Raw genomic sequence first — 27,574 nt, 5'->3', positions numbered from 1 at the left:
GTCACTAGCGAGATGCAAGTCTAAACCACATCTGTTAGGACAGATGTTCTACTTAAAAGAAGAAAGAAGGAAACCAGTATTGGCAAGGATGTGGACACATGGGAACCCATGACATGGCTTGCAGGAATGAAAAATGGTGCAGCCTTGTGGAAAACTCTTTGGACTTTCCTTCAAGAGTTAAACACGGGGGCACCGGGGTGGGCTCATTCAGTCAGTCGAGTGTCTGACTCTTGATTTTGGCTCAGGTCATGATCTCACCCTTGTGGGATCGAGCTCTGCATCAGACTCCACGCTGACAATGCAGAGCCTGCCTGGGATTCTCTCTCTCTCTCTCTCTCCTTCTCTATCTGCCCCTCCCCCTCCCCTGTGTGTGTGTGTGTGTGTGTGTGTGTGTGTGTGTGTGTAATTAGTATTAGAATTACCATATGATCCAGTGGCCCCACCTCTGGGTGCATATGCAGGATCGAGAGCAGGGGCCAAGAGATATTTACACACCCATGTTCGTAGCAGTATTATTCACGATAGCCAGGTAAAAAGCAGCCCAAGTGTCCCTCAACAGCTGAACAGATAGACGAAATGTGTTCTAACCCATCATGGAATATTATTCAGCCTTAAAAAGGGCAGAAATTCTGACACATGCCGCCACACAGATGAACCCTGAGGACGTTATGGCCGATTGAAATGATTCCACTTATATGAGGTCTCTAAAGTAGTCAAATTCCTGGAGACAGGAAGTACAACAGTGGTTTCCGGGGCTGGGGGGAGGGGGAAATGGGGGGTGGTTCCTTAACGGGAACCGCTTTAAGTTCTGCAACTTGAAAAGAGTTGTTCCTGTTTACCGCAAGTCCAAAATAATCCTGCCCTTGGATTTTTAGAAAATAACCAGTAGGCCACCAGGACACATAGCAAAGTCACAGATGCCTGCAGCTCTGCACCCCACGGGGACAGCACCGTCGTCTAGGGAGGAAGTGGTACGGGTGGGGACCCTGTCACCGGATTGACCTGGTCAGGCTCATCTGTCGTGTTTCCAGCTCCCCCAACACAGATGTTCACTAAGCATTTGGGGAATGGATGAATGAATGAATGGTTCCTGCCTTCACTTCACCCAGCATCCCTTCTTTCCTTCTACCCCGGATGTTCACAGACCTCAAGAGTCCTCCACCTTGCAGGACCGACCACTCGAGGGTCTGGATGAGGCGCTGACCCTCCAGGTGTAGACAGCAGTTGACTAGCTCCCTGGTGTAGACAGCACTGCTCAGACAAGCACCTCAGATGGGAAGATCTTAGGAGACTCACCGTGTCCCATGCCTCACATGCTCTCAGAGGTCCTGGTCCAGGCCCCGTTGGTGGAGGGAAGAGTGGAGATGGGGGGCAGGACACAGCGTTCTGCTCCTGGTCTCTCCTGTGGGGGTCTCCAGGAGAGAGTGCGGGGGGTCAGCAGCACCTTGCAGATGGGAGGTGAGCTCCGCAGCCGCAGTTCCCCTTTTGCAAAATCGTGAGGCCTCGTGCTCCTCCCCAGCTTCCCGTGGGCCCCCCTCAGCCTCCCTCTGCCTTCCCTTCCTCACCCACAGGAAGCCCAGACATCTGTCTCTAAGATGTTGTGGCCTCTGCTGCTGCCCCTGTTGTGGGCAGGTGAGTGGGCGGAGGGGAGAGGGCCGGGCTACTCTGGGAATCGAGGGCGGGGCCGCTACTGACCCTCGATTCCCTGCAGGGTCCCGGGCTCAGGAGAGGAGATACTGGCTGCAGGTTCTGGAGTCACTGGTGGTGCAGGAGGGTCTGTGCGTCTCTGTGCCCTGCAATTTCCTCTATCCCCTGAATAGTTGGAATGACTCTTACCCTGTGCATGGCTACTGGTTCCGGGAAGGGGCCAATGTAGCACAGGATGCTCCAGTGGCCACAAACAACCCAGGTCGAAAAGTGCAGAAGGAGACCCAGGGTCGATTCCGCCTCCTTGGAAACCCCCGGGACTACGACTGCTCCCTGGACATCAGAGACGCACGGAGAAGGGACTCGGGGACGTACTTCTTTAGGGTGGAGAGAGGGCCTTCTGTGAGATATAATTTCCTACAGAACCGGCTCTCTGTGCGAGTGACAGGTAAGGAGTGGGGTCAAGGAGAGGACATGCATGGGTCCTGAGGGCCCCAGGGCAGGCCCGGGAGGGGACCCCCTGATTTCCATCCTGGCTGGGAGGAAACGGCTGGCCTGGTGTAGAGGCTGCTTCTGGGGGCACACGCAGGGCCTGGGTCTCTGTCTCTCTTTCTCCCTCAGCTCTCACACGGACACCTGACATCCACATCCAGGGGCCCCTAGAATCTGGCCAGCCCAAGAAGATTACCTGTAGCGTGCCCTGGGCCTGTAAGAGGGGGACGCCGCCGACCTTCTCCTGGATCGGGGATGCCCTCACCTCCCTGGGCCACAGGACACACTTCTCCTCGGTGCTCACCCTCACCCCGTGGCCCCAGGACCACGGCACCGACCTCACCTGTCGAGTGAGATTCCCCGGAGCTAACGTTAGCACAGAGAGGACCATCCAGCTCAACGTGTCCTGTGAGTGCCAGGCCAGGACGCCAGGGTCCCTGAGGACAGTGGGTGCTGGGGGTGGGGGAGGCAGGGCTTGGGTGGGATACTTGGGGAGTATTCTTGGAAGCACAGTTTCAAATGGAGAGAATACCCGGCACCCCCCCCCCCGCCCCCGCTCATGACCACCTCACAATACTGCAGGTGACCAATTATTTGTTCCTGTTCCAGATGCTCCGCAGAAACCGATCATCCGCATCTTCAGGGGAAATAGCACAGGTGGGAGAGACCTGGGGCACAACTGATGTCTCAGAGGTCAGATAAGGGAATGTTGTAAGGGTCTGATGGAATGAAACCCCGTGGCTCCTTATCCCCTCCCTGGTCCCGCCCCCTGGCCAGACTCTCTAGAATCACTGTGAGTCCTATTCCACCATGTGCTGTCACCACGGCTGCCTCCTCTCCCCTGACCTCTCTCCCCTCCTTGCCATCATTCCCTTTTCCTGATTCTCCGCTTCTCCTGTGACCATGACATTGCACTGTCCCACAAGGCATCTTAAATACAGCTTCCTGTTGCCAGGCTCCGGGCCTCTGGCTGCTTCCTGCGTGACCCCGTGGGTAAGCCCGTCCCCTGGTGCTTCCAGTCGTACGTCTGCCCTGAAGACCCTCACAGATCTCTGTCCCGTCCCGATCGTCCTGAGTGCACTCCCCTGCCACTGGTGGGAGGGCCTTCCTCCTGAACTACCTGAGTCAATATCCTGGAAGTCACTTTAGACATTTCTGTGCCTCGCCCAACACTCCCCATGACTCAGTGAGTTTTGCAAACTGGACTTCCTGAAAATGTCACAGTGGCTCTCTTCCTCCACCCCCACAGCAGCAGCCCCGCCTCGGGCCTCTGTCTCTCTTACCTGGACACAGTGAGACCACCTGCACCCTGGTCCAGCCTTCTCTGTTCAGTCTCTGTCCCCTCCCTGTCCTGCCCGCTGCAGTTGGGCCCAAATGCATCTCTACATGCCCCAGATCGGACCCTGTTCCTCCCCTGCTCCAAACCCTCCCATGGCTCCCCGTGGCCCTCAGAGGAAAGGCTGAGAGCATCACCTGTGTGTGAGCCTCCGAATCTTCCCTGCAAGTGGTCAGACCTACCTGTGTCCACACCCCTCCTCGGTATCACGCACCAAAGTCCACGTCCTGGGATGTTCTCTGCCAGGTCTAGACATGGCCAACTCTTGCTCAGAGGTCCATCTGCCCGTCCTGGGATCACCGGGTACCTGTCCTCACTTCCCCTGATGGGTCTTCACTCTTACTTGCCTTAGCTTGGAACACTTGTCTGTGAGACACTATATTCCACCCCCCGTGTCTGTGGAAGGACAGAGGGAGAGAAGGGGCTCCCAGTCCTGCCCTTCTGACTCTCTCTGTCCCCTAGTCCCAGAGGCCCTGGGCAATGCCACCTCTCTGCGAGTTGAGGAGGGCCAGTCCCTACGCCTGGTCTGTGACACTGACAGCCACTTCCCCGCCAGGCTGAGCTGGTCCCGGGGAAGCCTGACCCTGAGCCCCTCCCAGCCTTCAGATCCCGGGGTCTTAGTGCTGCCCCGGCTGGTCTTGGGGGATGGAGGAGAATTCACCTGCCGAGCTCAGCACCCGTGGGGCTCCAACCACGTCTCCCTGAACCTAATTGTGCAGGGTGAGTGCACGCAGGACACCTGCATTCCGAGGTGGGGCTGTGGACAGGACCAAGGTGTGGACTTAAGGAAATTCACTCCCACCCTCTTGCCCCAGGAATCTCCTGTTCCTGCCCCCCGCTATCTGGGGAACCGTGGAACACCTGGCCTCTTGTCCTCACCCTGCTCAGAGGGGCCCTCATGGGGGCTGGCTTCCTTCTCACCTATGGCCTCACCTGCATCTACTACACCAGGTGAGAAGCCCTTTCTCAAGACGTCCCAGATTTGGGTGACCCCTCGGGTGACGTCACATTCCTTGTCCTCTCCAGAGCAAACCCTCCACGGAACTGGTCTCTCATTTCGGAACTGTGTTTTCCACCAGGTTCAGAGGCTCCAAAGAGGATCAGGCTGCAGGTTGTAAGTGAGCCCCCTTCCTCGCCGTGATGCCGATGCCTGACGGCTGAAGATCCACCCAACTATCAGATCCCGACATTCACCCTGGCACAGCTCTTGTGGAGCCCGGCGGGGCTGGATGGCGTGGCCCTGCCTCTTCTCCAGAACTACAGTCTCTTCACCTCCGCTGCCCGAGAAGCTCCCTGGTGGTTCTGCACCAATGGCGGGAGAGGGCAAGTGAGGGGATGGATAAATCTTTGTTATTATTAATTGGAATTATGTAGCCCCTTTGTAACATTTTGCTTCTACCTTAATGTGGTTGGGATAAGCCCATAACTCAACCCCACACTATATTGTTATAAATCTCATAATATTATTATTTTGAAAACAGCGAACGTTAAAGAGATCTTTTTTCTCTCTTTTTCGATGTTTCCTTTCTTTTTTTTCTTGCTTCTTTTTGAATCCAAATTGGTTAACATATAGCATAATAATAATTTCAGGAATAGAATTTAGCGATTCATCGCCCACATAGAACACTCAGTGCTCATCCCAACAGGTGCCCTCCTTAATGTCCCTTGCCCATTTAACTCCCACCCCCACCCAATACCTCACCAGCAACCCTCAGATTGTTCTCTGTATCTAAGAGTCTCCTAAGATTTGTCTCCCTTTCTGCTTTTGTCTTACTTTTGCTTCCCTTCCCTTATGTTCATCTGTTTTGTCTCTTAAAGTCCTCCTATGAGTGAAGTCATAGGATATTTGTCTTTCTATGACTGACTAATTTTGCTTAGCATAATACCCTCCAGTTCCATCCACGTAGTTACAAATGGCAAGATTTCATCCCTTTTGATTGCCGAGTAATACTCCATTGTATATATAGACCACATCTTCTTTATCCGTTCATCCATCGATGGACATTTGGGCTCTTTCCATACTTCGGCTATTGTTGATAGTGCTGCTATTAACATTGGGGTGTACATGCCCCTTCGAAACAGCACACCTGTATCCTTTGGATAAATACCTAGTAGTGCAATTGCTGGGTCATAGGGTAGTTCTATATTTTTAATTTTTTGAGAAACCTCCATACTGTTTTCCAGAGCAGCTGCACCAGTTTGCATTCTCCACAGCAGTGCAGGAGGGTTCTTCTTTCTCCACATCCTCGCCAACATCTGTTGTTTCCTGAGTTGTTATAAAGAGATCTCTTTCATTAGAAAAAGAAACCATTTCATGTTTATCCACATATTAACCACTCGATTGCTCTTAATTTCTTTGTATACATTAAGATTTCTCTACAGCATCACTTTCCTTGTGCCTGAAATATTTTCTTATATTTCTTGTGGCATAGGTAGGCTGGTGATGAATTCTCTCAGCTCTTTTTTGTCTAAAAGCTTCTGTTTACATTAGCTTGGAAAGATATTTTTTATTGGGTAAAGAATTTTAGGATAACATTGTCTTCCCTTTCAGTTCTTCAAATTCTTTTGGTTTTCATAGTTTCTGGTGAGAATTCTGTAATTCTTATCTTTCTTTGTTTGTAGTTTGTCTTTTTCTAGGGCTGGTTTTAATATTTTCTCTTTTTCCCTGGGTTTAAATCATTTGGTTAATATATGCCTTCGGGTGTGTGTGTGTGTGTGTGTGTGTGTGAAGGAAGAGACAGGAAGATGGGGGGAGTGGTAGAGGGGAAAACAAAGAGAGAGAAAATATTATCCTGTTTGGAATTTGTTGAGTACCTTGGATCCGTGGATTTATAACACTGATCAAACTTGTAAAAATTGAAGCCAATATTTATTTCAATTTTTATTTTCTTCTTTAAAAGTTGCATTTCCTTTGGGGCGCCTCGCCTGGGTGACTCAGTCGGTTAGGCGTCTGACTCTTGATCTCAGCTCAGGTCTTGATCTCACGGTTCGTGAATTCAAGCCCTGCATTTGGGCTCTGCACTCATGGTGCAGACCCTGCTTGGGATTCTGTCTCTCCTTCAGTCTGCCCCTCCCCATTTGTTCTCTCTCACTCTCTCAAAATAAGTAAATGAACTTAAAAAAATTTTTTTAAGTTACATTTCCTTTCTTTTTAATCTTACACTCCTCCATATAATGGTGATGTTTTCCTTTACATCCTTGAGTATATATGGCACATACTTATAATAAGTTTTTTAATGTCTTTGTCTCCTGGATCTGCCTCCTGTGTCATGTCTGACCCTGATCCCATTGGATGAATTTTTCTGTTGAGTGTCACGTGTTCATAATTCTTTGTATGTCTGGTAAGTTTTCACTGAGTGCTGGACACTGTCAGTTTTATGTGGCTGACTGCATGCTTTTGTTGTATTTCTTTAAAAACATTGGTCTTTTTTTTTTTTTTAAAGGCAGTTAGGTTACTAGCATGTTGGGCCAATATTTTTAAGACTTTTTAATTTTAGCCCCTCCTAAGATAGGTCTAGTGTTGGGCTAATTTTCTTTCACTTGAATGCCATCACCCTGTTGGAGCTTTCACTGAATACTCCATAGATTCAAGAAGGTATCTTTACTCTGGTTGGAGGGAATATACACATGTCCAAGCCCTTTGTGAGCTCTGGGAATCTTCCAACTAATAACTCTCTGGTAATTGCTCTCTCCTTAGAAATTGTTCTCATTTGGGTTCATGGGGTTTCACCCTATGCTTGTGCAGATCCAACGACTCCAGGACCTTTCATGGAGACTCTGAACCCTTTCTCCACAATACCCCCGTCTGAAACTCTGACCTACATATTTTAGCCACATCAGCTTCCTAACCTTCAAAGTCTGGCTGCTCAACTCAGTGAAATTTCAGTCCCTTTTATGGTGCCCTTACCCTTTTTCTTACTCTGCTATCTACAAACAAACTCCTCACAGAAAACCTCAGTGATTATGTGGTTCACCTCATTTTTGTCCTTCTCTCAAGGATCACCATTCTTCCATGTATGAAAAGAGAAGTTTCTTGTATTTTGTTTGATATTCTAGTTGTTTACAGGAGGATAATTCTGGACCCTATGACTCTCTCATGCTCAGAAGCAGAAGTCTCCAGCAGACTGTTTGTTTGTTTATTTATTTAATTTTAAAAATATCTTTATTTCTTTTTTAAATTAATTAATCAATCAATTTTTAAATTTACATCCAAGTTAGTTAGCATATAGTGCAACAATGATTTCAGGAGTAGATTCCAGTGATTCATCCCCTATGTATAACATCCAGTGCTCATCCCAACAAGTGTCTTCCTTAATGCCCCTTATACATTTAGCCATCCTCCCTCCCACAACCTCTCCAGTAAACCTCTGTTTGTTCTTCATAATTAAGAGTCTCTTATGTTTTGTCCCCCTCCCTGTTTTTATATTATTTTTGCTTCCTTTCCCTGTGATCGTCTGTTCTGTGTCTTAAATTCCTCATATGAGTGAAGTCATATGATATTTGTCTTTTTCTGACTAATTTTGCTTAACATAATACCCCTAGTTTCATCCACGTAGTTGCAAATGGCAAGATTTCATTCTTTTTGATTGTCGAGTAATACTCCATTGTATGTGTATACCACATCCTCTTTATCCATCCATCCATTGATGGACACTTGGGTTCTTTCCATACTTTGGCTATTGTTGATAGTGCTGCTATTAACATTGGGGTGCGTGTGTCTCTTTCAAACACTACACCTGTATCCTTTGGATAGATAACTACTAGTTCAATTGCTGGGTCATAGGATAGTTCTATATTTTTAATTTTTTGAGTAACCTCCATACTGTTTTCCAGAGTGGCTGCACCGGTTTGCATTCCCACCAGCAGTGCAAAAGGGTTCCTCTTTCTCCACATCCTCGCCAACATCTGTTGTTGCCTGAGTTGTTAATGTTAGCCATTCTGACTGATGTGAGGGGGTATCTCATTGTGGTTTTAACTTGTATTTCCCTGATGATGAGTGATGTGGAGCATTTTTTCATGTGTCGGTTGGCCATCTGGACGTCTTTGGAGAAGTGTCTATTCATGTCTTTTTGCCCATTGCTTCACTGGATTATTTGTCTTTTGGATGTCGAGTTTGATAAGTTCTTTATAGATTTTGGATACTAACCCTTTATCTGATATGTCACTTGCAAATATCTTCTCCCATTCCGTTGGTTGCCTTTTAGTTTTACTGACTGTTTCCTTCTCTGTGTGGAACCTTTTTGTTTTGATGAGGTCCCAATAGTTCATTTTTGCTTTTGTTCCCCTTGCCTCTGGAGATGTGTTGAGTAAGAAGTTGCTGCGGCCAAGATCAAACAGGTTTTTGCCAGCTTTCTCCTCTAGGATTTTGAAGGCTTCCTGTCTTCTGTTTAGGTCTTTCATCCATTTTGAGTTTCTTTTTGTGTCTGGTGTAAGAAAGTGGTCCAGGTTCATTCTTCTGCATGCCGCTGTCCAGTTTTCCCAGCACCACTTGCTGAAGAGACTGTCTTTATTCCATTGGGTATTCTTTCCTGCTTTGTCAAAGATTAGTTGGCCATACGTTTGTGGGTCCATTTCTGGGTTCTCTATTCTATTCCATTGATCTGAGTGTCTGTTTTTGTGCCAGTACCATACTGTCTTGATACTTATAGCTTTGTAATACAGCTTGACATCCAGGATTGTGATGCCTCCAGCTTTGGTTTTCTTTTTCGGGATTGCTTTGGCTATTTGGGGTCTTTTCTGGTTCCATACAAATTTTAGGAGTGTTTGTTCTAGCTCTGTGAAGAATGCTGGTGTTATTTTGATAGGGATTGCATTGAATATGTAGATTGCTTTGGGTAGTATTGACAGTTTAACAATATTTGTTCTTCCAATCCAAGAGCTTGGAATATTTTTCCATTTTTTGGTGTGTCTTCTTCAATTTCTCTCATAAGCTTTCTATAGTTTTCAGTGTGTAGACTTTTCACCTCTTTGGTTAGGTTTATTCCTAGGTCTTTTATGTTTTTTATTTATTTATTTTAAAGATTTTAATTTTTGTAAGTAATCTCTACACCCAACTCTCAACCCCAAGATTAAGAGTTACATAATCTACTGACTGAGCCAGCCAGGTGCTCCCCCACCCCCTTGAAGTTTTAATAACTGTTTTATTAAGATACAACTTATATAACACAAAATTAATTCATTGTAAGTGTACAGTTCAATGGCTTTTTTAGTAAATTTATAGAGTTGTGTAGTCATTGTCACACATTTTTATTAGCCTAAAGAGGACCCTTGTGCCCATTTGTAATCAATACCAGTCCTTTCACAGCTCCAGGAACTCATTGATCTGCTTTCAGTCTCTAATGAACTATTTTATGAATATTTCATATACATCGAATCACATAATATAAAGTCTGTTGTGCCTGATATCTTTCACCAGACATTAGGTTTTTGAGGTCCAAACATGTTAGAGCACATGCCATTAGTTAGTGGCATTTTATTCTCAATGTTATTACATTCTATGAATATACACCACATTTCATTTATGCATTCACCAGCCGAGGGACATTTCAATCATTCCCAGTTTTGGCTTTTAAGAATAATGTTGCTGATTCCACTCTCATTCCTATTCTGGTTCAGGATGATAGAAACTCCATTCCAGTGGGATGAAGCAAGAATACAGGCGCCCTCTCCTCCAAGTCTGAAGTTGAGGGCCACGGCACCCTCCTATGAAAGGGCAGGTGGCTACCCCACTTCTCATCCCCTGCCAGCTACGTGTTGAAGACCCTAAATTCCAGGTGAACACAGCTGAGAAGTTAGAGGCTCTCTTCTTCGAGCTGCCCCCTATCCACAGGGCAGAGGCTCTAACTCTGAATACTGGTACTGGTAGGGAAGAGCATGATGGATAGTATTTTCTAGAATGACAGAAATGTTTAATAGCTTGACAAGGGTTTTAGTTACATGAATAAATGCCAGCTCACCAAGTGATGTCTCTGAGCTCCCAGGGGTATCTGTTTTAGTCTGTTCGGGCCACTATAACAAAGCACCACACACTTGGTAGCTTATGGACAACAGAAATTTATTTCTCACAGTTCGGAAGGCTGAGAAATTCAAGACCAAGACACCAACATATCCGGTGTCTTGTGAGAACACACGTCCTGGTTCACGGAGGGCTTTTCACTTGTCCTCATGTGGCGTGAGGGGTAAGGGTGCCGTCTAGGGTCTCTTTTATAAGGGCACACAAATCTCATTCAGGAAACTCTACCCTCCTAACCTAATCACCTCCCAAAGGCCGCACCTCCAAATACCACGGCACCGGGGATTCGGGCCTCAGCACTTGAATGTTGGGGGGAAGATACAGCATTCAGTCCATAGCAAAGGCTAAAGCCACATTTGGTAAATATTCGCGCAGTCATTCATGTTACTCTGGATTAGGGGCGGGGTGGGGGTGGGGCTGCTGTGTGGTCATTTTGTAGCTTAGACAGTGTTCTTGTTTATGTCTGTGTTAAGACAGGACAATGGAGAATTCTCATCCTTAGCTTGTTCCATCTCAGTCACAGAGTGGACTCGTCTGGTGTGATATCCTGTGAGATCATGAAAAAAAAATTTTTTTTAGGTTTTTTATTTTGAGAGAGAGAGAAAGAGACAGAGCACGAGTGGGGAGGGGCAGAGAGAGAGGGAGACATAGAATCTGAAGCAGGCTCCAGGCTCTGAGCTGTCAGCACAGAGCCCGATGTGTGGCTTGAACTCGTGAACCTCGAGATCATGACCTGAGCCAAGGTCGGATGCTTAACCGACTGAGCCACCCAAGTGTCCCATGATCATTTATATTTATTTTATTTTATTTTATTTTATTATTTTATTTTATTATGTTTTTAAATTTATATCCAAATTAGTTAGCATACAGTGCAACAATGATTTCAGGAGTAGATTCCTTAATGCCCCTTACCTATTTAGCCCATCCCCTTCTCCCACAACCCCTCCAGTGACCCTCTGTTTGTTCTCCATAATTAAGAGTCTCTTGTGTTTTGTCCCCCTCCCTGTTTTTATATTATTTTTGCTTCCTTTCCCTTGTGTTCATCTGTTCTGTGTCTTAAATTCCTCATATGAGTGAAGTCATATGATATGTCTTTCACTAATTTTGCTTAGCATAATACCCTCCAGTTCCATCCACGTAGTTGCAAATGGCAAGATTTCATTCTTTTTGATTGCTGAGTAATACTTCATTGTATGTATATACCACATCCTCTTTATCCATTCATCCATTGATGGGCTTTTGGGCTCTTTCCATACTTTGGCTATTGTTGATAGTGCTGCTATAAACATGGGGGTGCATGTGTCCCTTCGAAACAGCATACCAGTATCCTTTGGATAAACACCTAGTACTGCAATTGCTGGGTCTAGGGTAGTTCTATTTTTAGTCTTTTGAGTAACCTCCATACTGTTTTCCAGAGTGGCTGCACCAGTTTGCATTCCCACCAGCAGTGCAAAAGGGTTCCTCTTTCTCCGCATCCTCGCCAACATCTGTTGTTGCCTGAGTTGTTAATGTTAGCCATTCTGACTGATGTGAGGTGGTATCTCATTGTGGTTTTAACTTGTATTTCCCTGATGATGAGTGATGTTGAGCATTGTTTCATGTGTCGGTTGGCCATCAGGATGTCTTCCTTGGAGAAGTGTCTATTCATGTCTTTTGCCCATTGCTTCACTGGATTATTTGTTTTTTGGGTGTCGAGTTTGATAAGTTCTTTATAGATTTTAAATACTAACCCTTTATCTGATATGTCGTTTGCAAATATCTTCTGTCGGTTGTTTTTTAGTTTTACTGATGATCATTTATATTTAATAGGAGAACACCGGGGCCTGGCTGTGAATGCCAGCACGGTCTGCTTTACTCTTTATCAAAGGGGAAAAAATGAAGATAATAGAGTAAAAAGATAGGAAGTTGAGAAGTAAATGGGGATCACATCACCGATAGTCTTGGTTCTTCACGTAAAGAGCTGGCATTTCACTTTGGAAAATGGATACTTCACACTGAGTGTCAAAACACACACCAGTGAGTAGCAATCACATCTAGTAATAAAATACTGAACCTGCAGCATTTTCCCTTTACTAGAAATTAGCGAATCCAAATGTATCCTAGATCAGTATTTCTCTCAGCATCTTGCTTTTTAATATGCCATCTTGACTTGAAGAGAAAAGGGAAGGCCCAGCTGAGGCTGCCTGTGTGTGATATTACACGACCCCAACCTAGACAGTGGGACCTGAGTAAGACCACATGCTATAGACTGGGTCCCCCCAAAACCTGTATGTTCAAACCTACCCACCAATGTGATGATAGTAAGAGGTGGTACCTTTAGGATGTGATTAGGTCATGAGGGTGGCGCCCTCATGAATGGGATTAGTGCCCTTGTGTAAAAGAGGCCCCAGAGACTCCCTTGCCCTTTCCACCACATGAGGGCATGGCATTTTAGAAAATGGTCATCTGTGAACTAGAAAGTGGGCTCTCACCAGACATGGGATCTGCCAGCGCCTAGATCTTGGATTTCCAGCCTCCAGGACTAAGAGAAGTGAGTGTTCCTTCCTTAAACCACCCGGTCTGTGGTAATTCTGTTATAGCGGCTGGACGGATGAAGACACCACAGGAATGTGTTTTCTTATGCGGCCATCACATGGTGAGTGTGCCCGGGTGGGACTCCATTTGAGAACACTGTGTGAGCAGGGGCAGTACTGAAGTGTTTTAAATTTGGGGGAGGGTAGGGGCCCCTGGGCCGCTCAGTTGGTTGGGCCTCTGACTCCTGACTTTGGCTCAGGTGAGTTCGGCTCGTGAGTTCGAGCCCTGAGTTGGGCTCTGCGTTGACAATGTAGAGCCTGGTTGGGATTCTCTCTCCCTGCCTCTGCCTCTGCCCCTCCTCCACTTGCTCTCTATTTTTCCCTCTCAAAATAAATAAAAATAAACTTAAAAAAAATTGGAGGGGGGGTTAGGGGCACCTGTGTGGCTCAGTCAGCTGAATGTCTGGCTTCAGCTCAAGTTGTGATCTCATGGTTCATGGGTTTGAGCCCCATGTTGGGCTTTGGGCTGACAGGCAGGAAGCTTTCTTCCTCTCTCTCTCTCTCTCTCTCTCCCTCTCTCTCCGCCCCTCCCCCACTCTCCCTTTCTCTCTCAAAAATAAATAAACATTAAATAAAAAAAAAATAAAATTATTTTGTGGCAGGGGAAGGAAGAAGAGTGGTTCCCGTGACTGCTTTAGTAGGCTCTCCCTGGCAGAGACTGTGTTTATTGAGGTGCAGTGAAAGGAGCAGTCATAATTTCTAGGCGCAGTGAGAACGAATGCAGCCTTTTGGGAAGAGCCCCGTTTGCAAGTGTGTGCGGCAGCGGAGAAATATTCCCCGAGTTCTCCAGGACCAAGACCGCACAGACCCTGGTGCCTGGGGCTCCAGAGGGGTCGGTCGGAGCTGCGGGGACGGAGCGCCTCCTGGGGGCTACGTGAGGAGCTGCAGTAGAGGCAACTGAAGCCCCTGGGACAGGTCGCGTGCGGGACAAGCGGCAGGAAGAGGCTGGTGTGTGTGCGTGTTGGGGGGCGGGTTTGTCTAAGATGCCCCCTTCCCCAGATAAAGGCTCCTCACCACCCTCAGGGCCTCCACTACAGCCAGACCCGGATTCTTCATCCTGCACTGGACCCCGCCCCGCATGGCTCTGGTCCTCAGGTCCACATCCCTGCACCCTCCTGGGGCAGAATCCTGAACTCTCTCTCTCTCTCCCCTCCCCAACCTCTCCCGCCCCTTTACCTACCCCCCACCCCCACCCATCCACCTATCTACCTTTGACCCCATTGTGAGTTCAGGGGCGGAGGGAGCCTGAGCCCATGCTCAACATCTATTAATGAAACGAGAGGGGAGGCTTGCAGGGCTGGGTGTTTGTTCTAAAGGAATCCGTTCAGGGGTGCCTTGGGGGCTCAGTCAGTTGATTTCTGCTGTGGTCAAGATGAGTTCAAGACCTAGGTGAGGCTCTGTGCTGACAGCCCGGAGCCTGCTTGGGATTCTCTCTCTCCCTCCCTCTCTGCCCCTCACCAGCTCTCCTTCTCCCAAAAATAAACATTTTCTTTTTTTAACGTTTATTTATTTTTGAGAGCGAGAGAGAGACAGAGTACAAGAAGGGATGGGGCAGAGAGAGAAGGAGGGAGACCCAGAATCCGACGCAGGGTCCAAGCTCCAAGCTGTCAGCACAGAGCTTGGTGCCAGGCTCAAACTCACAAACTGGGAGATCGTGACCTCAGCTGAAGTCAGACGCTCAACAGAAGGAGCCACCCAGGTGCTCCTAAAATAAATAAACATTTTTTTTAATTTATTTTTTTTAATTTTTTTAATGTTTATTTATTTCTGAGACAGAGACAGAGCATGAATGGGGGAGGGTCAGAGAGAGGGAGACACAGAATCTGAAGCAGGCTCCAGGCTCTGAGCTGTCAGCCCAGAGCCTGACGCGGGGCTCGAACTCCCGGACCGCGAGATCATGACCTGGCTGAAGTCGGACGCTCAACCGACTGCACCACCCAGGCGCCCCAAACATTTTTTTTTAAATAAAGGAATACTTTCAGAAAAAATCTGAACATTCTTTGGCCCAAAAAAGATTCTCGTGGCCCAGCTAGCTGCTTGACCCTTGTCTGGCCAAGGCTAGGGGATGGGCAGAGGTGATCTGGTCACACTGAGGAAGGGTGGAGAATTCTGAGGGGGGCCCAAGAAGCCACAGGAAATTCAGAAGGGTGTGGGGGTGGGGAAATGTTGGGGACAACTCTGAACTGAGAACAGTGGGAGGGGCAGCCATGGGAAGAGCATTCCTGGAAGTGACAACCCCAAGTGTCACACATCACTGCCCCCCAAGTGGGAACAAACTTAGTAAATGTGAGAAACAGAGCTGGGATCACTGGTGGAATGCAAAAGCAAAGCAAAAGAGGGTTCAGAGTGAGTTTGGGGAGGTCATCGGGAGATAGGGTGAGCAGTTTGGATTTTCTCCTAAATATAACAGGACACCACTGCAACTTTTAAGTAAGAGAGGGACTCGGTCTGATTTATATTTGAAAACATTTTTTAATGTTTATTTATTTCTGGGAAAGAGAAAGAGAGAGCATGGGAGCAGGGGAGGGGCAGAGAGAGAGAGAGGGAGACACAGAATTGGAAGCAGCCTCCAGGCTCTGAGCTGTCAGCACAGAGCTTAACTCGGGGCTCGAACTCACGAACCACGAGATCATGACCTGAGTTGAAGTCAGATGGGTAACTGACTGAGTCACCCAGGTGTCCCTAATTGAAAAGTAACTCTGGCTGCTGTGTTGACAAGGCACCATGGAGAGAGCAAACTAGAAGCAGGAATAATCAATCAGTCACTGCTGTCCTACAGATGAGCGAGGGTGATGGCTTGGACCCAGGAAGTGACTCTCCATTGAGGGTGATTCTGCCATCCAGGGGACAGGTGGCAATGTCTGGGGTGTTTTTAGTTGTCACAGCTAGGGTGGACGGGGTGCTACTGGCATCTGAAGGCTGGAGGCCAGGGCTACTGATGAACATCCTGCCAGGGACCCCACCCCTCAGGAACTATTTGACTCAAAATGTCAGTAGTGCTGGTCAGCCTGGGTGGCTCAGTCTGTTGAGCAACCAACTCTTGATTTCGGCTCAGGTCATGATCTCATAGTCATGAGATTGAGCTCCAAGTGGGGGCTGCTTGAAATTCTCTCTCTCTGTTTCCCTTTGCCTTTCCCCTGTGCTCACTCTCTCTCTAAAAAAAATTTTTTTTAATTTTTGAGAGAGCGAGAGAGAGAGATAAGCAAGGGAGGGGCAGAGACAGAGGGAGAGAGAGGATCCTAAGCAGGCTCCCGTGCTGTCAGTGTGGAGTCCAACACAGGGCTCATCCCACAAATTGTGAAATCATGACCTGAGCCCAAATGAAGTGTCAGATGCTTAGCCAACTGAGCCACCCAGGCAACTGCCCCAAATTGAAAAAAAAAAAAAAAAGTGTCAATGGTGCTAAGATTGAGACATCTTGGATGAGAGTAATGAATGGTAGTGGGGTGGGGATAAGTGGATGGGATTTTTTTAATACCTAAGAAGTTGAGCTGATGGGTCTTGTGGGTAATTGTACATGGGAGTAAAGAAAGTAAAGGAAGCCGTCAGGCCAATGCTCATGTGTGGGCAGGGCTTGGTGCCGCATAATATTTAGAGAGATGAAAAGCAGGCTTGTGGTGAGAAATAGTGCTGCATGATGCATGTTAAGCTTCAAATGCACACTGCAGATTCCTGAGTAGGTGTCTAATAGACAGGGAAGGGTCAGGGCTGAGATACAATTTACAGTCATCAGCTCGTTTATTGTTGTTGTGTTTTGTGGTTATCTATTTTGGCTTGCTTTTTATTTTTATTTTTGAAAGAGAGAGATAAAGAGAGTGAGCTGGGGAGAGGAACAGAAGGAAGGAGAGAGAGAGAGAATCCCAGGCAGTTTCCATGCTCAGCATGGAGCCCAACACAGAGCTCAATCCCGTGATCGTGAGATCATGACCTGAGCTGAAATCAAGAGTCAGACCTGGGTGCCTGGGTGGCTCAGTCATTTAAGTGTCTGACTTTAGCTCAGGTCATGATCTCATGGTTCGTGGGTTTGAGCCCAGCATCAGGCTCTGTGCTGACAGCTCAGAGTCTGGAGTCTGCTTCCAATTTTGTGTCTCCCTCTCTCTCTGCTCATGCTCTCTGTGTCTCTTTCTCTCAAAAATAATTTAAAAAAGGGGCACCTGGGTGGCTTAGTCGGCTAAGCATCTGACTTCGGCCCAGGTCATGATCTCACCACTCGTGAGTTTGAGCCCGCATCAGGCTCTCTACGGTCAGCATGGAGCCCGCTTTGGTTCCTGTCTCCCTCTCTCTCTGCACCCATTCCCCCAGCTCATGCTTTCTCGCTGTCTCAAAAATAAACAAAAACATTAAAATAATAATAATTTTTTAAAAAAGAGTCAGACACTCAACTGGCTGAGCCACCCAGGCTTTTAATCTCATTTTGAAGAAACTTTAGACTCACAGGAGTTGCAAAGAAACGTACAGGGACATCCCGTGGACTCAAATCTCCCCCCTCCTCCGTGTTATCATCTTCCACAACTAAGTACAATCTGAAAATCAAAGAATTTTCTGCACACAATCAGGGCAAGCCCATGTCAAGACCCAGGCCTCCCTCCTCTCTGGGAGGCCCCTCCTCTGTGAGCTCCATGCTGTGATATCTCTAGACAAGAGCCTCCCCTGGGAAAAGGGACCCTGGCTCTCCCCCGATAGAGCCCAGGTTGGGCAGTGGGGACCCGGATCAGAGTGCAGAAGGAGGTGGGTATTAGGGGCTGGGTTGTGCCCCCTTTGCCCCGTTCATATGTTGAAGCCTTAACCCCAGTACCTGCGAATGTGACTGTATGTGGAGATAGGGCCTTTAAATGGGTAATTCAGTTAAAGCAAGGCCATAGAGCAAGCTCAAATCCAGTAGGCTGGTGTCCTTCTTTTTTTTTTTTTTATGTTTATCTATTTTGAGAGAGAGTGCAAGCAGAGAGGAGGCAGAGAGAGAGGGAGAGAGAAAGCATCCCAAGCAGGCTCCGTGCTGCCAGCCCAGAGCCTGACTTGGGGCTCGATCTCACAAACTGTGAAATCATGACCTGAGCTGAGATCAAGAGTTGGCCGACTGAGCCACCCAGGCGCCCCAGGACTGGTGTCCTTCTACGAAGAGATCAGGACACAGGTACACAAAGAGAGATGGCTACGTGAGAGCTCAGTGGGAAGATGATGTCTACACCCCAGGGAGAGAGGCCTGGGAAGCAACCAACCTGTTCTTCCAGCCTTACTGACACCTTCATCTTGGACTCCAGCCTCCGAACTGCGGGCAAGATGTTTTCTGTCATTTGAGCTGTTCTGTCTGTGGTGCTTTGTTACGGCAGCCCAAGCACGTGACACGAGAGCAAGGACAGAGGTGGCCACAGGTCACCTCCTCCAGGAGGCCTCTTCCGGTTTCCCAGGAAGAAGTGACCACGCCTTTGTCATGAACATCTGTCCCAGCATCGGCTGGGGGGTGGCAGCGAGGGGGAGCAGTTATGAGCACTTCAGTGCTTTTTCATTTCTCAGAAGCTTCATTTACCAAACTGGGTCCCCTTCAGGTCAGACACCGTGACTGATTTGCCTGTGTCCTCAGGAGGCCGCGTGGCACCTGCACACACAAGGTCCCAGGCACGGAGGTTGACTGTGGGGGCAGATGCTCCCATCACAACAGGTATTACCAGCAGGTGCATCCAACCTTAGGGCAGAAGAAGAAGGGGAGCTTGAGAGGTGGACTGAGGTCTTGGCATGGGTGCTTCCGGTGGACCTGGGGGCGGAAATCAGCAAGCCCTCCCAGTGAGGAGGAAGGTGTGGGACTGACACCAGCCTAGGGGTACCAGATTTGGCAAATAAAAACACAAAGGCGCCCAGTTAAATTTGCATTTCGGATATGAACGCTGAATAATTTTAGTATAACAATGTCCCGTTGCGATATTCGGGACATACTTCTAAAAAAAAAAAAAAATCATTCATCGTTTAACTGAAAGTCAACTTTAACTGGGGCACCTGGGTGGCCCAGTCAGTTAAGTGTCTGGCTTCAACTAGGGTCATGATGGCACGGTTCGTGAGTTGGAGCCCCTGATGGGGCTTTCTGCTGTCAGCACAGAGCCCGCTCCAGATCCTTTGTCCCCCTCTCTCTCTGGCCCTCCCCTGCTCTCTAAAGTCAACTTTAACTGGAGATTCTGAATTTTAACTGGCAAGACCCATCAGCCCCCCACCCCCCACAACCCCCTTCCTGCATCCACTCTTGCTGTTCCCCACTGCCCTCCTTCCCCAGGGGCCCCTCTGTCTGAAGAAAGGCTCATTGTACACTTTCACTTCTGCTTCCTCAGCCACCTAAGGCCCAGCGGGAGAGCCCCGACCCTCCACCCACCCAGCCCCCATGGCCTCACCCACCTTCCACTCCCTCCTCCCCCCAGGGGACCCCCAGAAGGACCAGCTCTGCCATCCCGAGCACCAGGCAGCCTCCCCCCCGCCCTGCCCCGCCCCCCCCCCAGGAAAGATTCAGAGTCCTAGCGGAGGGTGAGGTGGGGCTGGAGTGACAAGATGGGGCGGGGGGGGGGCGGGAGCGAGTGGGGGTGGGGCTCAGGACCGGTCACCTGGCCCGGGGTACAGCTTTCGCAACTGGCGGTTCCCCTTCCTCAGTGGAGGCGTCCGGGGGACGAGCCTGTGTGAGGGCAGGTCCAAGTGCACCCTCGTGCAGAGATGGCCCTGTCACTGCTGTTGGCCCTGCTGTGGGGCGGTGAGTGGGCCACGGGGCCAGAAGGGGCCTGGGTGGGGGCGCGGGCTGGGCTTGCAGCTTGAGCCCTCTGTCTCCTTCAGGGTCTCAGGCTCAGGCCCCAGGATTCTCCCTGCAAGTGCAGAGCGTGGTGATGGTGCAGGAGGGCCTGTGTGTGCACGTGCCCTGCACCCTCTCCTACCCCCGGATAGGCTGGACGGAGGACACCCCGGCCCTCGGCTCCTGGTTCGTGGTCGGGACAGACACGAACAAGGGAAGACCGGTGGCCACAAACAAGCGGGATCAAGTGCAAGGTGGCTCCGGGGGCCGATTCCAGCTCACTGGGGATCCCCGGAACCACAGCTGCTCCTTGCTGATCAGAGACGCCCAGGTGGAGGACTCGGCACAGTACTTCTTTCGGGTGGAGAGAGGCAGTTACGTGCGGTATAATTTCGTGGAAAGCCCGCTCTATCTGGAAGTGACAGGTATGGACTGGGCTCCAGCAGGACTGGGCGGAAAACTCTCCTCCTCCCTGCTGTTCCCCACCCCCCCCCACACACACACTGTGGGGAGCAGATCAGGGGTCACCCCTGTAGCACCCCCTCCCAGGGCTAGGATTGTGCCCTCTCTTTGCCCCAGCCCTGACACAGAAGCCCGATGTCTACGTCCCAGAGACCCTGGAAGCAGGGCGCCGGGCGACACTCATCTGTGTGTTTAACTGGGCCTTTGAGGAATGTCCAGCCCCTACTTTCTCCTGGATGGGGGCCGCCGTCACCACCCCAGGGCCCGGACGCAAATCCTCCTACTTCTCAGTGCTTTCTCTCACACCGAGACCCCAGGACCACGGCACCCACCTCACGTGCCGGGTAGACTTCTCCAGAAAGGGCGTGAGCACAGAGACAACCGTTCGACTTAACGTCACCCGTGAGTCTGGTGGCCAGGGCATCAGGGTGTGCAGACGGGCACGGCGGGATGTGGCCGGCGGGGCATCCAGACAGGTCGGTGGGGAGTCGCATCACGCTGCCTCGGCCCTGGGAGGGGCTTGGGGACGCCATCTGCTCCCCAGCCACAAGCATCTTTGACACCAGTTTGTCACTCGCCTCCCGGAGGATATCACGCTTTCTTTTCCCCCCCGAGGGGGTTCCCTCTTACTGCCAGGAGCCCCACGGTCCTCCCCCAAGCCAGGTCTCAATCTTGTTGCAGATGTCCCCAAAGACCTAGTTATCAGCGTTTCCAGAGCCAAGGCATCAGGTACGTATTGAGGGCCTGGGAGGGTGGGGCTGGTCCTCTGCGGAGGGTGGAGGCGAGGGAGACAGAGGGCGAGGGAGACTCTGTTCCTCCTTCAGCTTCTCTCTCTCTCTCCCGGCTTCTGTCTCTGCAGCCCCAGAGCCCCAGGGAGACAGCCCGGATCTGGAAGTCCAGAAAGGCCAGTTCCTGCAGCTGGTCTGTGCTTCCGAGAGCCAGTCCCCTGCCACCCTGAGCTGGGCCCTGGAGGACAGAATCCTTTCTTGGTCTCACCCCTGGACCCCCGGCCCCCTGGCTCTGGTGCTGACCCGGGTGATGCCTGGGGATTCAGGCTGCTACACCTGCCGAGCGGAGAACGGGCGTGGCTCCCAGAGCCGCACCCTGAACCTCTCCGTGCAGTGTGAGTGCGACCATCAGGAGCCTGGTTTCCAGAAAGGGAGAAGGAAGAGGGGGGCTGGGGCTGGGGGGCAGGGCCCCGGAGCTCGAAAGGGACCTGGAACCCCAGGCCGAGGGGGCTAACAATTCTGATTCCAACTCCAACGTGGGTTTTCCACCACACCACCAAACAATTCTCTGATGCCAGCTGGGTGTTCTGCAACTCAACCCGGTTGAACACTGTCTACCTGGAGGTGGTGGCAGATCTCACAGGTGAAGGGCTCGGTCCCGCAAGGTCCCCCCCGCTCCTTGGGCCCCCACCTCAGAGGCCAGTCACAAGCCAAGTTGACCAACTGGCTGTAGATCGGAGTTTCCCATGACCCCCCCCCCCACCTTGAATTCAATCGATTTGATAAAATGGGGCACAGAACTCAGAGGAACACTGCACTTACTGGATGGGGGGTTATTATAAAATGATACAACAGCAGACAGAAGAGATGCGTGGGGGGCAAGGCCGTTGCCCGTGTACCTCCCCGTGTTCACCAGTAGGGAGGCTCTTCAAACCCCATTCTCTTGGGTTTTTATGGAGGCTTCAACACGGAGGCAGGATTGACCAAAGCTTTGGCCACTGCCGTCCGATCCCACCTGCAATTGCTCTCCCTTCCCCGGAAGTCAGGGCAGGGATGGAAAGTCCCAAAGCTTCAGTCACCGAGGTTGGTTCTCTGGCCACCAGCCACCGCCCCCCCCCCCCCAGGTGCTTTCCAACGGTCCCCTCATTTACATCAACCCAGTTGTGGTTTGAAAGGGGTTTGTTATGAATATCAAGACACCTTTATCGCTCCTGTCTTTTAGGAAATTCCGAGGGTTTTAGGAACTCTGTGCCAGGAAGGGGAGAGATATGTATATTTATTTAATTTTTTTAAGTTTATTTATTTTGAGAGAGAGAGAGAGAGAGAGAGAGTGTGTACGTGTGTGTGTGTGTGTGTGTGTGTGTGAGAGCAGGGGAAGGGCAGAGACAGAAGGAGACAGAGAATCCCAAGCAGGCTCCATGCTGTCAGCGGAGAGCCCGATGTGGGGCTTGAACTCACAAACCGTGAGCTCACGACCTGAGCCAAAACCAAGAGGCAGACACTTAACTGACCGAGCCGCTCACGTGCCCTTAAATATTTTATTATAAATCACAAGCATAGAGACCAGCCCTTCTTACCAGTCTGTTCCCTTGGGCCACTCAGTGGAGAATCAGTCACTAGGTGATTCCATGCTCGGCCGGCAGCCCTGCCCTCTTTGTCTCCAAGGACCGTTCTCTGCCCTGAGGGAACCCCCCCTCCCCACCCTTCTAGAGCCGGCACCCTGTCTCTGTTTCAGATGCCCCAGAGAACCTGAGAGTGATGGCCCTACAAGCAAACAGGACAGGTATGAAGGGGGACAGAGAACCTGGGGCCTCTCGGTGCCACACTGGGGGCCTCGGCGTCTGGAATGCTGCCATGCAAAAGGGTCCCTGTGCCCTCAGCTGGGCCTCTGAGCTTGCCTCTTCCTTCCCGCAGTCCTGGAAAACCTTGGGAATGGCACGTCCCTCCCAGCCCTGGAGGGCCAAAGCTTGCGTCTGCTCTGTGTCGCCCACAGCAACCCCCCAGCCCAGCTGAGCTGGGCCCTGCGGGGACAGACTCTGAGCCCCTCCCAGCCCGCAGACCCCGGGATCCTGGAGCTGCCTCAGATACAAACGGAGCATGAAGGAGTCCTCACCTGCCGAGCTCAGAACTCGCTGGGCTCCCAGCACGTCTCCCTGCTTCTCTCTGTGGTCTGTGAGTGTGGGGACCCCCGGGGGCGAGACGCCCGGGGCCTGGGGAGCAGAGGCGCCGCTGACCCTGCCCCTCCCCCCCCCTGCAGGCCCCCCGCGGCTGCTCGGCCCCTCCTGCTCCTGGGAGGGCGAGGCGCTGGGCTGCACCTGCTCCGCCCGAGCCCGGCCGGCCCCCACCCTGCGCTGGCGGCTGGGGGAGGGGCTGCTGGAGGGGAACCACAGCGACGCTTCCTTGACCGTCACCTCCAGCTCCGAGGGGCCCTGGGCCAACAGCTCCCTGAGCCTCAGGGGACCGCTGGGCTCTGGTCTCAGACTCAGCTGCGAGGCCCGGAATGCACATGGGGAACAGAGCGCCGCGGTCCTGCTGTTGCCAGGTCTGCGGGCCAGCTGGAGGCCCCACCCCCACCCCCGACGAGTGGAGGCTGAGTGGGGGCAGGGGCAAGGTCCTGTGGTTGGAGCAGGACCTGGGAAGGTGCACGTGGCACCTGCGGCTGGGAACGCAGAGGGCAATCCAAACTGGAAGGCCTGTCGCCTGGGTGCGGGGCGCAGAGGGGTTTCCAAAACTTGGACAGAAGGGGTTGCAGATAAAACTCCTGGAATGGGAGCTGGAACCTGAGAGCCCGGTGGCAGGTGGGCGTGAGGCCCCACGTTAACGGGGGAGGCTCAGAGCTGGCTGACCGTCTCCTTGCACAGATAAGAAGGGACTACTCTCAAAGGCGTTGGGTAGCGGAATATTTCTGGGAATGGGCATCACGACGCTCCTTTTCCTCTGCCTCATCCTGGTCACGTGAGTTAGGAGCCTGCGCGATGGGGTGTGGGATCCGGGGCTGGGGACCGGGGAGGTGCCAGGGCGCACAATCACGGGGCTTGTTCCCCGGGCAGGAAGACTCTGAGGAAGAAACAGGCCCAGGCAGGGACTCCGGCCCACGCAGGGACTCCGGCCCAGGCAGGGGCTCCGCCGAAGCCCAAGGCCACGCGGAGAAGCACGATCCTGGACTACATCAACGTGGTCCCCAATCCTGGTCCCCTGGTGAGTGGCTCCGTGTGCTGTCTCTACTTTCCCTGCTCAGACTCCCGGCCCTCGCCCCTCCCCTGCCCTGTCCCAACCCTTTTCCCCCAAGGGACATCAAGGTGGAAAAGGTATGGGTGTTGGATTCGAGTCCTGTGAGATCTTGACCAAATCACTCGCTCTCTCTGAGCCTCCATTTCTTCCTCTGCTTCCTTCGAGAGCTGGTTTGAGGATGAGAACACATCATGCACTTGCTCAAAATGTAGCGGCTCGCCCGTTCTTATCACCCCGATGAGGTTACTAATTCTAATTAATGATGTGATCATTCTTAATATCATGGAAAGTCCGTGTATTTAGTGATTAAGAGCGCGGCTCTGAAGTCAGCTCGTCCGGGTACAATCTTGGTTTTATCGCAGTGTGTTCTTGGACAAGTCTCTTAACTTCTCTGTGCCTTAGTTTAAAATGGGGGAAATGGGGGCGCCTGGGTGGCTCAGTCCTTAAGAGTCTGACCTCAGCTCAGGTCATGATCTCATGGTCTGCGAGTTTGGGCCCTGCATCGGGCTCTGTGCTGACAGCTCAGAGCCTGGAGCCTACTTCGGATTCTGTGCCTCCCTCTCTCTCTGCCCCTCCCCTGCTTGCTCTCTCTCTCTCTCTCTCTCTCTCTCTCAAAAATAAACATTAAAAAAAATTTTTTTAAAGAAAATGGGAGAACTAGTAGTATCTATTACGTAGGGTCATTCTAAGTACTCACTATGCTCATGGTACCTGTAAACATTTAGAATAGTAGCCGGCACCTAGTAAGTGTTCTACAAATGCCGGATAGTTTTAGGAGAGAACATTTATTTGTTTATTTACTTATTTATTTTTATTTTTAGTTTTTTTAAGTTTATTTAGAGGGGAGGTGCGCATGCGCACAAGCAGGGGAGGGGGCAGAGAGAGAGAGAGAGAGAGAGAGAGAGAATCCCAAGCAGGCTCCCTGCTGTCAGCACAGAGCCTGGTGCGGGGCTCGAACCCACATCAGATCATGACCTGAGCCAAAACCAACCGGGCCCCCCCCCCAGGCACCCCCAGGAGAGAACATTTGTATGCTGATGACTCCAAAACTTGCATCTCTCAAACTCACCCTTGACCTTTAGACTCCTATCCAACGGTCCGGGCGGCATGTCTGTCAGGCGTCTCGGATTTAGCCCGTCCGAGTCGAGTTTAGGACTAACTCCACTGCTTATGCTCTCCACGCGGCCCGGCTCGGCAAACAGCACCACGTCCGCCCGGCTGCCCAAGCCCGTCTTTCGCTCCTCTGTCCTCCACCACCCCACGATCAACCCATTAGCAAGACCCCTTCCAAATACACCCAAACCGCCTCTGCCGGTTCTGCCACTTCCTGTGTGTGCCCCCCTGCTTCCGCTCTCGCCGCCCCAGCTCTCTTTCCGTGTGCATGGTATCCTTTAAAAACCCAAATAGGGAGGCCCCTGGGTGGCTCAGTCGGTTAAGCGCCTGAGTCCTGATTTCAGCTCATCATGATCTCACCTTTGGTGAGTTTGAGCCCAGCATCAGGCCCTGTGCTGACGGTGCAGAGCCTGCTTGGGCTTCTCTCTCTCTCCCTCTGTCTGCCCCTCCCCTTCTTTCTCTCTTTAAATAAACTTAAAAAAAAAAAAACCCCAAATAGGGACAACTAACCCCCGTGGAATACTACTCAGCCATCACAAGGAACAAATGATTGAAAGAAGCTACTGGTTGAAAAAACCTTAGAGACCAAAAAAAAAAAAATGCCGATCTCCAATGGTCACATATGCAGGATTCCATGTTTATAACACCCTGCAAACGATCAGATTGTAGAGACCAAGGACAGATTAGTAGTGGCCAGGGTTAGGGACGGGAGGGCAGTGAGGACTAGAGAGGAGCAGCAGGTGGGGAGAGCTTTGTGGGGAGGAACAGTTCTGTCTTGACTGTGCTGTGGGCTGCACGGATCCGCCTGTGTGTGTTCGCTCTGGCTGCCATAGCAAAGGGCTGCAGCCGGGGTGACTTAAGCCACAGACGTCGTTTATTGTTTGTTCCTGCCCCAAGATGTAATCCTAGTTCTTTTTTTTTTTTTAATTTTTTTAATGTTTATATATTTTTGAGAGAGAGAGAGTGCCAGCAGGGGAGGGTCAGAGAGAGAGGGAGACCCAGAATCCGAAGCAGGCTCCAGGCTCTGAGCTGTCAGCACAGGGCCCGAGGCGGGGCTCGAACTCACCAACCGCGAGATCACGACCTTAGCCGATGTCGGTCGCTTAACTGACTAAGCCACCCAGGCGCCCCAATCCCAGTTCTTAATTAGTGTCTGGTGCATGGTGAGCTCTCGAGTATTTGTGGAAGGAGGGAAGGAAGGAAGGAAGGAAGGAAGGAGAGAGGGAGAGGAGGGGAGGGAGGGAAGGGAGGAAGGAGGGGAAAGAGAGAGGGAGGAAGGAGAGGAGGGAGGGAAGGAAGGGGGAGGGAGGGAGGAAAGAGGGGAGGCGGGAAGGAAGAATAGGAGGGAAGGAAGCCTGGCTGTTTCTCTCCCAGGCTCGCAATCGCAATCGGAACCAGAACCGGAAGGCCATGCCGAGCAGTCCTTCCCAGGCCTCTCCTCCAGGTGCTCCCTCCCAGGAATGTAAGAAAAACCAGAAGGAGCTACATGCTGCTCCCCACACTTGTCCAGGACCCAGATCATCCACGCAAGCCTCAGAATCAGAGAGTAACCAAGAGAATCTCCATTATGCTGCCCTCACCTTCTCAGGCCTCAGACCCTGGGACACCCGGGAGTCCAAGGACACAGGCCCGGAGTACGAGGACATCAAGTTTCACTGACGGTCTCCCGGGCTGCAGGGCTGGGATCCGGGGTAGGCGGAATGGAGAGGGTGAGGAAGACGAGCATCCTCTCTCTCTCTCTCTGTCTCTCTCACCCTCTTGGTCTCCAAGCATGGGTCCTCCCATTCCAGCATTCCAGACCCGATCATTTGGAAAAGCTGGACGCATCTCTCTGGATGCACTATGAGAGGCAAGAGAAATCTTCTCTGCCACCCCCCCCCCCCCCCGCAGCTGATCACACAGGCTCAGTTTCTCAAAGGTGGGAGGGACTTTAAAGGCAATTAACCTATCATCTTTGTGGGGTCAGCCAGCTAACCTCACAGGTCAGGTCTGACCCGCCGCCTAATTTCGAGCCAAGAGTGTTTTCCACATTTTAAATGGTTGTGGGAAGGGGCCAGCTCAGATGGGAGAGCTTACAACGCCTGATCTCCAGGGTGGTGAGTTCAAGCCCCAGGTCAGGTGTAGAGATTACTAAAATAATACTAATAAACTTAAAAAAATAAATGGGAGCGGGGAATCGAAAGCAGAAAAATGTTTCCTGATATGTGCTAAGGATATGAA

General features: G+C 50.9%; 2 protein-coding genes across 15 annotated transcripts in view; both read left to right on the top strand.

The window, feature by feature from the left end:
• LOC106972985 (sialic acid-binding Ig-like lectin 10) overlaps positions 1-27,574 on the top strand; it is a 49,635-nt gene that overhangs the window by 17,719 nt on the left and 4,342 nt on the right. For 3 of the 14 annotated variants that reach the window (XM_053210923.1, XM_027037052.2, XM_027037058.2), the window contains exons 1-10: positions 19,631-19,784; positions 19,865-20,245; positions 20,400-20,684; positions 20,964-21,011; positions 21,142-21,405; positions 22,746-22,793; positions 22,925-23,182; positions 23,268-23,552; positions 23,872-23,965; positions 24,061-24,208. In XM_053210923.1, the coding sequence (XP_053066898.1) occupies positions 19,748-19,784; positions 19,865-20,245; positions 20,400-20,684; positions 20,964-21,011; positions 21,142-21,405; positions 22,746-22,793; positions 22,925-23,182; positions 23,268-23,552; positions 23,872-23,965; positions 24,061-24,208 (1,848 nt within the window). In that variant the 5' untranslated portion in view covers positions 19,631-19,747. Of the gene's footprint in view, positions 1-19,630; positions 19,785-19,864; positions 20,246-20,399; positions 20,685-20,963; positions 21,012-21,141; positions 21,406-22,745; positions 22,794-22,924; positions 23,183-23,267; positions 23,553-23,871; positions 23,966-24,060; positions 24,209-26,728; positions 27,064-27,574 lie in introns of those variants that run through there. The other 11 variants (XR_003413377.2, XR_003413378.2, XM_027037053.2 and 8 more) reach the window with 9 other exon arrangements.
• Positions 1,188-4,986, top strand: LOC106973016 (sialic acid-binding Ig-like lectin 14). Its single transcript, XM_027037140.2, has 7 exons — positions 1,188-1,632; positions 1,712-2,095; positions 2,269-2,547; positions 2,749-2,796; positions 3,938-4,195; positions 4,291-4,426; positions 4,555-4,986. Exons 1-7 carry the CDS (start codon positions 1,596-1,598, stop codon positions 4,595-4,597), a joined length of 1,185 nt encoding a protein of 394 aa, XP_026892941.1. The 5' UTR covers positions 1,188-1,595; the 3' UTR covers positions 4,598-4,986.

Source organism: Acinonyx jubatus, chromosome E2 (assembly GCF_027475565.1).
Source record: "Acinonyx jubatus isolate Ajub_Pintada_27869175 chromosome E2, VMU_Ajub_asm_v1.0, whole genome shotgun sequence".
NCBI lineage: Eukaryota > Metazoa > Chordata > Mammalia > Carnivora > Felidae > Acinonyx > Acinonyx jubatus.
This window is presented reverse-complemented; position numbering and strand designations above follow the sequence as displayed.